Raw genomic sequence first — 12272 nt, forward strand, 5'->3', positions numbered from 1 at the left:
TCTGGTATTCTCCATATTCTTCCATTGTTCTCTATATTGTGCCTTCTGTATCCAATTTTCCACTGTTTTTCTCAAGTCATCCATCCATCTTTTTGGTGGTCTACCTCGGTGTCTTCTATCTTCTCTAGGTCTCCACTCTATGTCTTCTGGTCCACCTATTATCATTTAAACGTGCTTGTCCAGCCCATCTCCATTTGGCTTTTGCGATTTTTTCTATGATATGTCACTTTGGTCCTCTCTCTCACTATCATATTTGGTACTATCTTGGTACGGGAGTTGCTAACCCCGATGATGAGGTTGCTTAGGTTGAAACACTAATTACCGAAATATATTTATTTAGAACACTAAATACGACAGTAACTAGTTGGTGTCGGGATGGATAATGTCTCTACTCTAACCACGTCGGTTTCTGAATAATGATTAATCCCTTTCTTTACTTTCTACGTATCTATAAATAAATCCCAATTGTTTGTTATGATTGACCATACTTGAATGTGACCGTGAATTACTAATAATAACATAATTGCTGACTCCGTTGTTTTCAAAACGAGTGGCCTACATTGCAGAAGCAATGTCACCCATTTACGTAATGTAAACAGTACATGTAAATAATATTTGTTTGAGACTTTTAAAAATTAAATCGATATGGATTACTCTTATTTTTTTGGATGCTAATATAAATCCTGTACAGTACCATACCTCTTCTTGTTATTCCCAACATTGCTCTTTCCATTTTTCTTTGGGTTATTTTTAATTTACTTGCAGAATGTTTAGTCAAAGTTATGGTTTTGGAACCATATGTTGTTACCGGCAGTATGCACTGGTTCTAAACTTTGTTCTTCAATCAAATCTCTGGATCTCACAAGTTTGACTCACAATAAACTTAATATGTATTGAAAAAATACTTTAAAGGCCAGTTATAAAAATGCTTCCATAGTTAAGGTTGCTTCTTCAGATGTGGCTTGTTCCATCTACCAAAAAGAGGGTTCAGACGCACTCAGTGCATTATTTGTTAAATATCAGGTTATGTGTATTGTAACAGAGACAGTCTCCATGTATAGAGGAGTAAGACAATGATACATTCTGTCCCTGGTGTTATTTAATATGTATTCTGAGCAACTCTTCGAGCTAGCACTGGGAGAACTACGGGAAGGCGTATTAGTCCACGGAGTGCGTGTAAACAAGATATGCCGACGACGCAGTAGATTTTACAGATTGCTTAAATGGTTTGCAAAAAATAATGTCACCCACATAAGATATAAATAGAGAATATGGACTTGATCTCAATGCGAAAAAAAAACAAAGTACATGGTAGTCAGTAAGTGCGAAATATTAAATAAACGAATTTTGGTTAACCAACAACCAATAGGGAACTTGCACATTTTTTTTTGTTACATAATAATGTTCAGTTTTGTTTAAAAATGAGATTTCCAAAATTTCACGCTTCAAAAACTCGTAATAACTTAGAAATACATATTTAAAGTCTTCTGCGGTATAAAATAGTTCATACGACCCGTGACGTCATATAGTTTTACATTAGTTATTATTATGGTTATATTTCGCTGTGTCTAGGTACACTCTAACGTGTACGCAAATAAAAAAGTTAGGTACACGCGAATTAAACTTGATCAAGCCAGTGACTTCATTATTTAACGTGCGCAGTGACTGTATATTTTGGTACATGCTATTTTGATATGTTTAGTGTTTGTTTGATAGAAAAATACTTGTTAAGGGAAGGGAAGCAGAACTATTTAGATGCTTCAAACTTAATTGTAATAAATCAATGTATATATAAAAGTATATATTTAGGTTATCAAAATAAATATATGTATTTAGTTGATATGACACGTACAAAATATTGCTAAAATAATTTTTATACGTAAGTTAATTATTATAATCAACTATTCTAAATGGGAAATAAGCCACAATTGAACTAAAAAAATGATTTTATTAACGTTTCGACGTCCAAATCGGATGTCATTGTCAAAATACAAAAATTATTCAGATTAAATAAATTATTAGAAAAATTTTTTACTAAGCAACACCATTTTTGTTTAATTTAATAATATTTTGTATTTTGACAACGACGTCCGATTTAGACGTCGAAACGTTAATAAAATCATTTTTTGGTTAAATTTTGGCTTAGTTCCCATTTAGAATAGTTGATTACAAAAATGCCACAAGGATAATAGCTTCAGAACAAGTTAATTATTATTGTGAAAGCTTTAGGTCTTCTTTTTATTTTAATCTTTTACGGTAATACATACTATTTCATTTATAACTAAAAAAAATATATATTAATTTATAGTCTCTTATCTTTTTCGTACTGTTTTAAAATGTTCTTAAACTCGTTAAAAGAACTAAATAATTTTCCACACTCCGTAGTTAATTTAAAAACAAACACTAAGCAAATAAAAAATAAGAAATCACTGACATTCTAACTTTTTTATTTGCGTACACGGTAACGTATACCTACACACAACCTTATATTTAGGTATATTCTTCTTCTCCTTCTTTAGTTTATTGGCCTCCACCTACTTGGGTATTTGGCAAGCTCATCGTCGTGGAATAAGTCAAAAATATTTATATTCTAATGACATTTATTGTATGTCATTGTAATAATATATACATACCAGTTTGTTAAAATTGTAGTTTTATACTGTTTTTGAAGGAAAGGAACGAAGGTTTACTATTGAAAATAAAACCATTTTGTAAAAGTACGAATTTTTCTATGAATAGTTCAAGCGATCAAAAATACTTGTAACGTCACATAAATGTATTTTCTACTGACGTTTATAACGTCTAATTTAAAATTCTGTTTACTTTATTGGAAAAATGTAAATGTAAAACCAAGTGACGTCACGAAGCGTTTTGGACCACCTGTTTTAATTTGAATTTTTAATCGTCTTTAGGGGCCAAACGAAAGACAAACAAAACTTTTTTTATCTTTGATACATGTTTTAAATTATGTTGTGTTGTGATTTATAACATTTTTTTCGAATTAAAAAATTTATGCAAGTTCCCTATTGTCAGGGTGGACAGTTAGACATATCTTGGTACCAACATAAACAGCTAATGGGACCACTCTATTGAAATAAAACAGCGTATAGGAAAAGCAAGATTAGCGTTTGCAACGGTGAAGTCTCTTTACGATTTACCACTTCGTATCAAAATTTCTAGCATCAGATGCTTTGTATTTTCTAATTTATTATACGGGGTAGGCTGGAAACTTACTGAAGTTTCTTTAATAAAACTCGAGGTCTTAGAGTTATGGTGTTATACGCATTTTAAGCATTTCATAGGTGGATCGTGTGACTATGTTGGGGTTCTACATAGAATGGGCAAGGAATGTGAGGTTATTAGTACCATCAAAGAGCGCAAATTAGAATATCTTAGCCATGAGAAATGAATTGTTTTAGCTCATTCTTCAGCACAAGGTATTTGGAAAGAGAGGACCAGGGAGAGGAGCAATACATTGGTTTCAAAATCTGAGAAACTGGTTCAATACATCTGCAACCGGACTATTCCGAATATCAGCAAACAAAGTTAAGATATTCATACTGATCGCCAACATCCGGAACCGATAGACACCGTAAGAAGAAGAAAGTTATAAATGTTGTGTGAGCTGATTACGCACTTAGTGCAGATTATGAAGGCTTCAAGGCGATTGAAGGTCTTCATGGTAGATTAATGTTATGAAACAACTAACATACCTATTCTCAGCTTTGATAGAGGCAAAGGAGATGCTCAGAATGTTTTGGCTATCATACAAGATAGGACAGTTGACGATTTATACAGAGTGGGGATGAAACATGGAACAATAAATACACTTTAATCGAGGAATCAAATAAAGGAATACAAAGAGAATTTTCTTAATTTCGAAGATGTGTCCGACATTCAGCTGTTTTGAAGAAAAATCAGAGCAAGAGATTCTAAATTTGGGTGACAAGATTTTATAAAATGCTACTGCAATAAAAAAAATGCTCTTCAGAGTTATGTAAATGTAAAATACCTAACTTATTGTGCAATTCTACATCATAATGCTTCATCATGTCGAAATAAAGAGTAATTTTTTATTTTAATTACGACAATATTAAAACAACAATATAGGTACTTACATTTATTTGGAAGTTCTTTTTTTCTTGCATCCAATTTGCCATTTTATTATATGCTTGTTTGCAACTATCTGTTCCCATTTCCTTTTGTTGTGAAAGATAATCTAGCTCAATTTCAAGTTTTTCTTTCAAAACAGCTGTTTCGTTTTCCACTTGTTTGGCTCTTTGAAGAGCCAAAAATGTCTCGTGTTTTTGTTGATTTACTGTGATAAGATTATTGATGTATGTTTCTTCAGATGCGATAGGAACATAACCAAAAAATTGAAGTTTTTGATTATTTAATAAGCTTTGCAATTGTCTAAAAGCAAAACAAAAAATTAATAAAAAAAACATTTAGGAAAGACTAACAACACTCATAGACGCTAAAACATTACCTTATTTTCCCATTTAGTACTTTCTCCCTCTCTTCTGCCATAGAGAAACCATCTTGGTACTTCTTGCTTTCCTTTTGAAACAATTCGTTCATTTTCTTCAACTCTTCATTCAAACCATTCGCACTCACTTTGTAATATTCCACTGCTTTCCTGTTTTGTAGAACATCGCCACTCAGTTGGGCTATAATAACTTTTTCATCAGAAACTGAAATCAGATCAACGATTTGATGTTTCAGATTCAACAACTCCTGTTCTTTGGAGTTATTCCAAGTTTTTTCGAATTCTTTACTTTGTTTCTCTATTTCTAGCTCGCTTTTTATATTATTCAAATTAATCGATAAGCTTTCGTTTTCTTTGACAAGTTCGCTATTTTCTTTCTTGACTTGTTCGTAAATTAACCTATCGATAGAATCACATATTGTTTCTTCCATTTTCTTCAGTTGTTCTTGAAAACTGATATTCTTCTTTAGAAGTTCTTCGTTAAATTTAGAAAAGTCTTTAAACTTCTCTTCGGATTTATTCAACTGTTCTTTCACTAGTTTATACAGATTGTTAATATGGTTTGCCCTTTGTCTTTCATTTATTTCTCTTACCTCTGCCTCTGCTAACTTCTGCGATAATTTTTCAATTTTATCATCAGTTCCTCTAATTTCAACAAGAGTATGATTGGACATTAAAGTTACTAATTTTTTTGTTAATTCTTCTTTATCTGATTCTAAATATTTTTGGGTTTCGAGAAGGATGGTATATTCTAACGATATATCTTCTTCTTGTCTTTGAATGGTAGCTGCCAATTCTCTATATTTTGCAGTCATTCTATTTAAGTTGTTTTGCATATCTTTATAATTGTCAAAACTAATTGATGTACTATTTAAATTTTTCTCTACATTTAACCTACTCTCTAAAGTTTTCTTATCGTTTTCAATGTTTTGAATATTCTTTAAATATATGGTTTCCTTCACCTTGAAGTCATTCTCTAATAGCTCTATTTTACCTACCAATTTTTTGCTTTCATTCTCTAAGTAAACCACTTTTCTATTAAGAGTAACATTAGATCCGATCACTTCATTGATTTTTTTCACTTTTTCTTCATCAGTTTCACTGATTAAGATCTTCAATTTTTCTAAAACAAGCTCATGTTCATCTTTAAGGTTGTCAAATTTCTTTTGTGTAGACTGAAGTGTTTCTTGTAATTCAATTTTCGAAGACAAAATTTGCTTTAACCAAGCTGATACTTTTTGCTGGATCATTTCAAGATCTCTACCTTTTGTAGCTTTGTTTTTAGCAAACAAAGCATTTACACTTCCCTCTAAATTATCTGAAGACAATTCCTCTGTTTGTATTCCAGAATCTGAGGTAACACAATCAACATCGTCCTTTTCAACGTCATGTATTTCTTCTGTTTTTGAAAACACTTTAGCACTTTTGTTTTCTTTTCTTGCTAGTCTAAGCTGTTCTCTTAATTCTGAGTTGATTCCTTCTAAATTGTGGACTTCAGCTTGAAGTCTCATCGCTGGGTGATACCATCCAGTAATGTGCTTAACGTCTAGAGCTCGAAGAAGTTTTTCAAAAGTTTCAGATTTTATCTCTAGGTGGGTTTTCTTGTCGTTTATACAGGACATTACCTCATGTAAACCTTTTCGTAATGCTTCGTTCTCTTCAACTAATGCTTTATTGTCTTCTTTCGAGTCAAAGTCTATTGTTGGTGCAGAAACTTTCGATTCGTGTAGAGGCTTGTGGCCTAGTTCTAATATCTGACTAGTCAGTGACGCATTGGCTCTATTTAATTTTTGTAGCTCAGTCTTAAGTTGTAGAATCGATTCTTCTTTGTTCATCATTTGATGTTTTAAATGGTCGTTTTCTTTTTTGAGTTTTCTTTGTTTTGAAGTGTAGCTCGACAGATTAACTTGGTCTTCTTCAGAGAGGCCAACAATTTCTCTAAAAAAAACAAGACAAAAACATTTTATTGTGATAATGAGATAATCCAAGCTAATGTTATTGATATACTTGCCTTAGACAACAATTTTCTTTTTCTAAAATATCAGACACATCTTGTAATTTGTTAGTTGCCTTTACCAGAGAAATAATTTGTTTCTCTTTGGAGCGGTTTTCTGATTTAAGTTCTGACAGTGTTTGTATATTTACAGCCAATTCGTCTTTTCCCTCTTCGTGAAGTTGTTTTACTAAATCTTTTAACTAGAATAAAATTTTGTCTTTTAAATTACCTATATAAAAGAAAACAAAAATGAAGTGATGAGCTAAAAAGAAAGAAAGAACTACTCTAAGCAAAAGCTTAAGAAGAAATATATAAAGTTTTGATATCGGAAAATGTTGAAAGGGGCGAAATATAAAATTATGAAACAAAACAAAAAACGCAAAAAAATTAATCAGATTAGATATATTTATACGAAAATAGATAAAATACTAGTTCACGAAATAGATGCCAAAAAAACCACGGAAAAATACTTTGAGAGTTTATGAAATGAACAATTTGACAAAAGACTAATTGCAGTTCAATAATCAGTTTATTTTTCTAGCTACGGAAAGCTCGAAACTAGTTTAGACTGAACTGGCTGCTGTAGCCATAGCCGTAAAGAGATAACCCGAAAAGGTATAGCCGGTAAAACCATAATAATCTGCACAGACAGCAAGCGCTACTAACCCTGAATAGACCCCGTGTCATATCAGGGCTAGTAATGGAGTATCATGAGTCACTAGTCCAAACTTCGGATGGTAACAACATCATCCTGAGGTGGGTTAAATGCTAAAGGACATAATAGAAATAAAGGCAACCGCATTGCTGACTAGCTAGCTAGGATAGCAGCGGACCCAAGACTCTTAGGACCTGGTGATCTTTTGGCTGGTAAACTACAATAATCGCGAAACTTGATTCCCGCACGCAAACCGTGAAAAGATGGTAAGAAGGACCAAGATGAAGACTTGCCAAGGTAACACTAAGGAACCTTGGGAAGTCAGCATCAGAAAAGTATGAAAATGGACAATCAGCTAAGGACGACAACCCCCTGGGAGCCTAGGGGAACAAATGGGTCAATTGTGGCTTAGTGCTGTGGGACTTGACAAGCCCTCCCTACTCTACAGATACCATTACATAACATGTAAAACATTATGTAGGTATATGGTACGTTAAGATTAATGTGAGATTACAAATCACAAATTTGTATTACAAATTTAATTCGTGATTGAACATATTGAATATAATTATTGAATATCTTAAAACATTGATATTAATTTTACCTCTTCGTCCTTGCATCTAGCATTTTTTTCTGCAAATACTAAATCATCGTGCAACTTTTGACATCTCTCATGTACAGTCTTCAGTTGTTTCTTTAACTCTTCTACATTCTCTTGAACTCCTGTAAGTTTTTGTTGTCCTGCTTTCTTCTGAGCTTTTAATTTGTGAATTATATCTGTGAAATCATCTTTTTCTTTCTTGAATCTACTTACGACATCGGTAAGTTTTCTAAGTTGTTGGTCTTTGTCGTTTAAAGACTTTTGGAGGATTAACGTTTGGGAAGGTTCGGGATCGTCTTTGGGAAGACTGGATAAAGAAGAGTTTAAGCTGGGTTCTTTGAGACGTAGTTTAAGATTTTCAATTTCTTCGTTTTTAGCATGCAGTTGTTCCTGAAACATAATTGGATATAGAATAAAACTACAACTTTGTTTTCAGTACTACCTTAAATTCTGCAACCTGTTTATTTAGGTCTTCAATAGTTTCGTTCAATTTTTTTTCGGTCAGTAGCTTCTCTTTTTGGCAGGTTTCAAATGTTTTCTTAAGTTCTTCATATTCCTGGTTAATTTTGTTTATATTTCCTTTAAGAAAACCCATATCTTTAAATTATAAATATACGCATTATACGCATATAGATGACACGTATATACATAATAATATTAATAACAAATAGGACTATACAATCATTAACCGACATAAAATTAGATTTGATGGAAGAAAGATGTACAATGATGAGTGCGCTAATAATTTTATAAAATGCTCCTGTGACAGTTTGATTCTGATACGTCTAACTAAAGGTGAAAAAATATCAATATAATGTAAATTTATACGTTTCTATTGATAATTTCCCATCTCTACTAGTTTCATCTCTTTTTATTTTACAACGTATTATGTTTTCCGTCTTTTGCGTTATTTTGCCGGTTATTGGCGCACTGATAACTGTATTACACATGGCGGAAGATTTTTCGGCTATTACTAACTTTGTATTTAGTTAGTTGTCCTGAATAAATGGATAGTTTTTGTTTTAATGTATCCAGGCAGTGTTGGACTGTGTGGTTTTCTGCCTCATATTGCGGGTGTATTGCAGTGCTCATCATTATTTCTTCAGCTCTTCTGATTATTTTTCTACTTGTATTTTCTCGAATACATTCCGTGATTTGACCAATATCCCTACGCAATGATTCAAGATTCCTTAGCAACCATTTTCCCAGGGTGCAACTCTGTTATCTGTCCTTTCAGTATTAGTACCCTGTCGTGTTCTGATCTTTGTCTATAATATTAGCAATTGTCCTTGTTCACATTGTTCACAATGTGTAAGTAACAGCGCATCTAGTTTCTTACAAGAGTTTATTCTTGGTTGCGGTGATCTGCTAAGTGGGTTTGTTCCATTAAACTATTGTACGATACTGCCATTTCGCTTACCAGACTATCGCGCAACTCGTTGTTGTCCTACTGTGTATTATCAGGTTGAGTTTCTTGTATGACAAGCTCAGGAATCTGTTCATATATTTCATCTACGACTATCTTTTGGTTACTAATCTGCCTTTTGACTTTGCTTCTAATGGTATCACGTCTAGTCTCTCGGATTGTTTCTTATAATAACCCAATATTGATCTGCTACCCTTTGTTCAGATACTTAAATTTCTTGGTACTCTATTCAAAATTCGGCATAAAGATATGATCGATAACCTATCGTTTCTTGATCAAGGTTTGTCATTGTCACCTTGTAATAAAAGCGCAAAATATTTTCATTCTGGATACCCATTTTAACCATTTCATGCGCTACCTCATTCGGCTTTTTATAAACCTTTTTGGTTTGAATTACTTTAAGCTGTATAGAAATAGCTATACCTATATCTTTGTGTAGTAATTGTCAAAACAGATAGGAGATAGATATACGAAGATAAAAATTTGTCTAAAATTAAAAAGACAGTATGAGAAATAATATTAAAACAACATTTACCTGCCTGATCTTTGATCTCCTCATCTTTTTCCGATAGCAAATCTTTGAGCTTTTCTAAATCTTTCGTCACTGACGATAATTCATCCTTGACTTTAGTAAATTTTTCTCGTAAAACTATATTCTCCTGTTCTACTTCCTGAAATAAGTATGTAACTTTTAAGAATAGCAAATAATTTATAATAGTTCTTTTATAACAGAAATATACAAAGAATGAAATGGAAATAAACCTAAAGAAAACTGAATACCTAACAACGGAGAATACAAAAATAAAACAGCTAGAAATAGACGAAAGTAAACAAATCAAAGGAACAGATAAGTACAAGTATTTAGGTTTCATAATATCAAACAAAGGAACAGCTGAAGAAGATATAAAAAATAGACTAGGACAAACGAGAGATTGCATAAGAAAATTGAACCTGATACTGTGAGACAAGAACATCAGTACACAAACAAAAAGAAGAATATATAAGACCATGACAAGAAGTATCCTCACTTATGGGTGTGAAAATTGGACAATAAATAAGAAAACCAACAACAAAATAAGAGCAACAGAGATGGAATTCCTAAGGAGAAGCTGCAAAGTAACAAAAAGAGATAGAATAAATAACATAGAGGTTAAGAAAAGAATGGGAATGGACTCAGATATAATAGATTACGTAGAACAGAAGAGATTAACCTGGTACAAAAATGTCATAAGAGCAGACAAAAGACTTTGGATAAATAGAATAACATAATGGAACCCGACAGGAAGAAAGAAGAGAGGCAGACACCGAAGATCCTTATAATAATATAATCAACACTGTCATAAGTAAATCTGACATTTCCAAAACCGTGTTTCCGTCTGAAAAACGAAAAAACTTATACAGGGTGTCCCAAAAGTAGCTGAACGGTCGAATATTTCGCGAAATGAACCGGATCGAAAAACTGAAAAATACTTGTTCAATCATTTTCAAAAATCTATCGAATGACACCAACCACGATCTCCATCTCTGCCCCCTGGAGGTGGAGTGGGGGTAACTTTAAAATCTTAAATGGAAACCCCCAGTTTTATCGCAGATTTGGATTCCTTACGAACGAGTAAGCAACTTTCATTCGAGACATTTTTTCGAATTGTGGATATATGGCGCTATAATCATAAAATAAGATTTATCGTGATACAATGGTGATACCATAATAGGTAAATTATAGAAACGGTGGAATATCTCGAGAAATACAATTCCAAATGTAGAACCAGAAAATACGTGTTTAATATTTTTCAAAAATCTATCGAATAACATCATTCCTCATGAAAAAATAAGTAACATTTATATTCGAACTATTTTTTTGAAATTGTTGATAGATTTCGCTATAATCGGAAAAATGTGATCTAATCTTTTTTCATAGACATCTTTCAGAGCGTCACAGTTTTTCGATTTCTTTCTAACGCATTAAATTGTATGTTACAGAAAAAAAGGCACGTCCGTGATTACAGACATTTATAACATTTATTCTAGAAGTCGATAGATGGCGCTTTAATCGAAAAAAAAATTATTTACGAATTATATAATACATATCTACGAATATAATTTGTACAATTTATAAGACTATACAAATCAAAGAAAATACCATTTTATAAATGCAATAAACACAATTGATTTGCTTTTATGCCAAATTGCAAATAAAATGTGACAACTGTCAGATTTAACTAAAATGTCATGTTAGAATAAATGTTGTTCTGAAGCTATTTCCTTGTGGCATTTTTATGATTAATTATTTATATGGGAAATAAGCCACAATTAAAATGAAAAAAATAATTTTATTAACGTTTCGACGCCCAAATCGGGTGCCGTTGTCAAAATACAAAATATTACTAAAATAAACAAAAGTGTTGTTGTTAAGCAAAAAAATTTTTCTAATAATTTATTTAATCTCACTCATTTATATTGGCAATTCAGACATATATTCTACATTTTAAAGTAGAAGACTTTAAAATGATATTGCCAATATTTATGAGTTGCGTTCCTGGGACGACTTACTGAAAGATAGTTCATTCGATTACATGAAATTAACCCCAACTCAAGAATATCCGTCATAAAAAATTATAGCATGTGATATGTCTTTAAAAAGACAACCAAATGCAACGACAGTAAAATTCTCGAGTTAGAGATTTCATAGTAAATCACAAGGGAAAACCAGGAAAAACCCTGTGATACTATCCCGACATCGTAAGTATTTGGTCTTACATTAATTTACTCTCAAAAATTTGGTATTATTTTTTGAGAGTAAATTAATGTAAGACCAAATACTTACGATGTCGGGATAGTATCACAGGGTTTTTCCTGGTTTTCCCTTGTGATTTACTATGAAATCTCTAACTCGAGAATTTTACTGTCGTTGCATTTGGTTGTCTTTTTAAAGACATATCACATGCTATAATTTTTTATGACGGATATTCTTGAGTTGGGGTTACTTTCATGTAATCGAATGAACTATCTTTCAGTAAGTCGTCCCAGGAACGCAACTCATAAATATTGGCAATATCATTTTAAAGTCTTCTACTTTAAAATGTAGAATATATGTCTGAATTGCCA

At 32.1% G+C, this 12272-nt stretch overlaps 1 protein-coding gene across 1 annotated transcript in view; it reads right to left on the reverse strand.

Annotated features, from left to right (window-relative positions):
• LOC126880648 (centrosomal protein of 290 kDa) overlaps nucleotides 1–12272 on the reverse strand; it is a 127653-nt gene that overhangs the window by 107466 nt on the left and 7915 nt on the right. Inside the window, exons 5-10 of the mRNA XM_050644690.1 lie at nucleotides 9703–9838; nucleotides 8184–8320; nucleotides 7745–8131; nucleotides 6501–6685; nucleotides 4490–6427; nucleotides 4119–4413 (exon numbers count right to left, since the gene is read on the reverse strand). Of these exons, the coding sequence (XP_050500647.1) occupies nucleotides 4119–4413; nucleotides 4490–6427; nucleotides 6501–6685; nucleotides 7745–8131; nucleotides 8184–8320; nucleotides 9703–9838 (3078 nt within the window). The remainder of the gene's footprint in view (nucleotides 1–4118; nucleotides 4414–4489; nucleotides 6428–6500; nucleotides 6686–7744; nucleotides 8132–8183; nucleotides 8321–9702; nucleotides 9839–12272) is intronic.

Source organism: Diabrotica virgifera, chromosome 2 (genome assembly GCF_917563875.1).
Source record: "Diabrotica virgifera virgifera chromosome 2, PGI_DIABVI_V3a".
NCBI classification, from domain to species: domain Eukaryota; kingdom Metazoa; phylum Arthropoda; class Insecta; order Coleoptera; family Chrysomelidae; genus Diabrotica; species Diabrotica virgifera.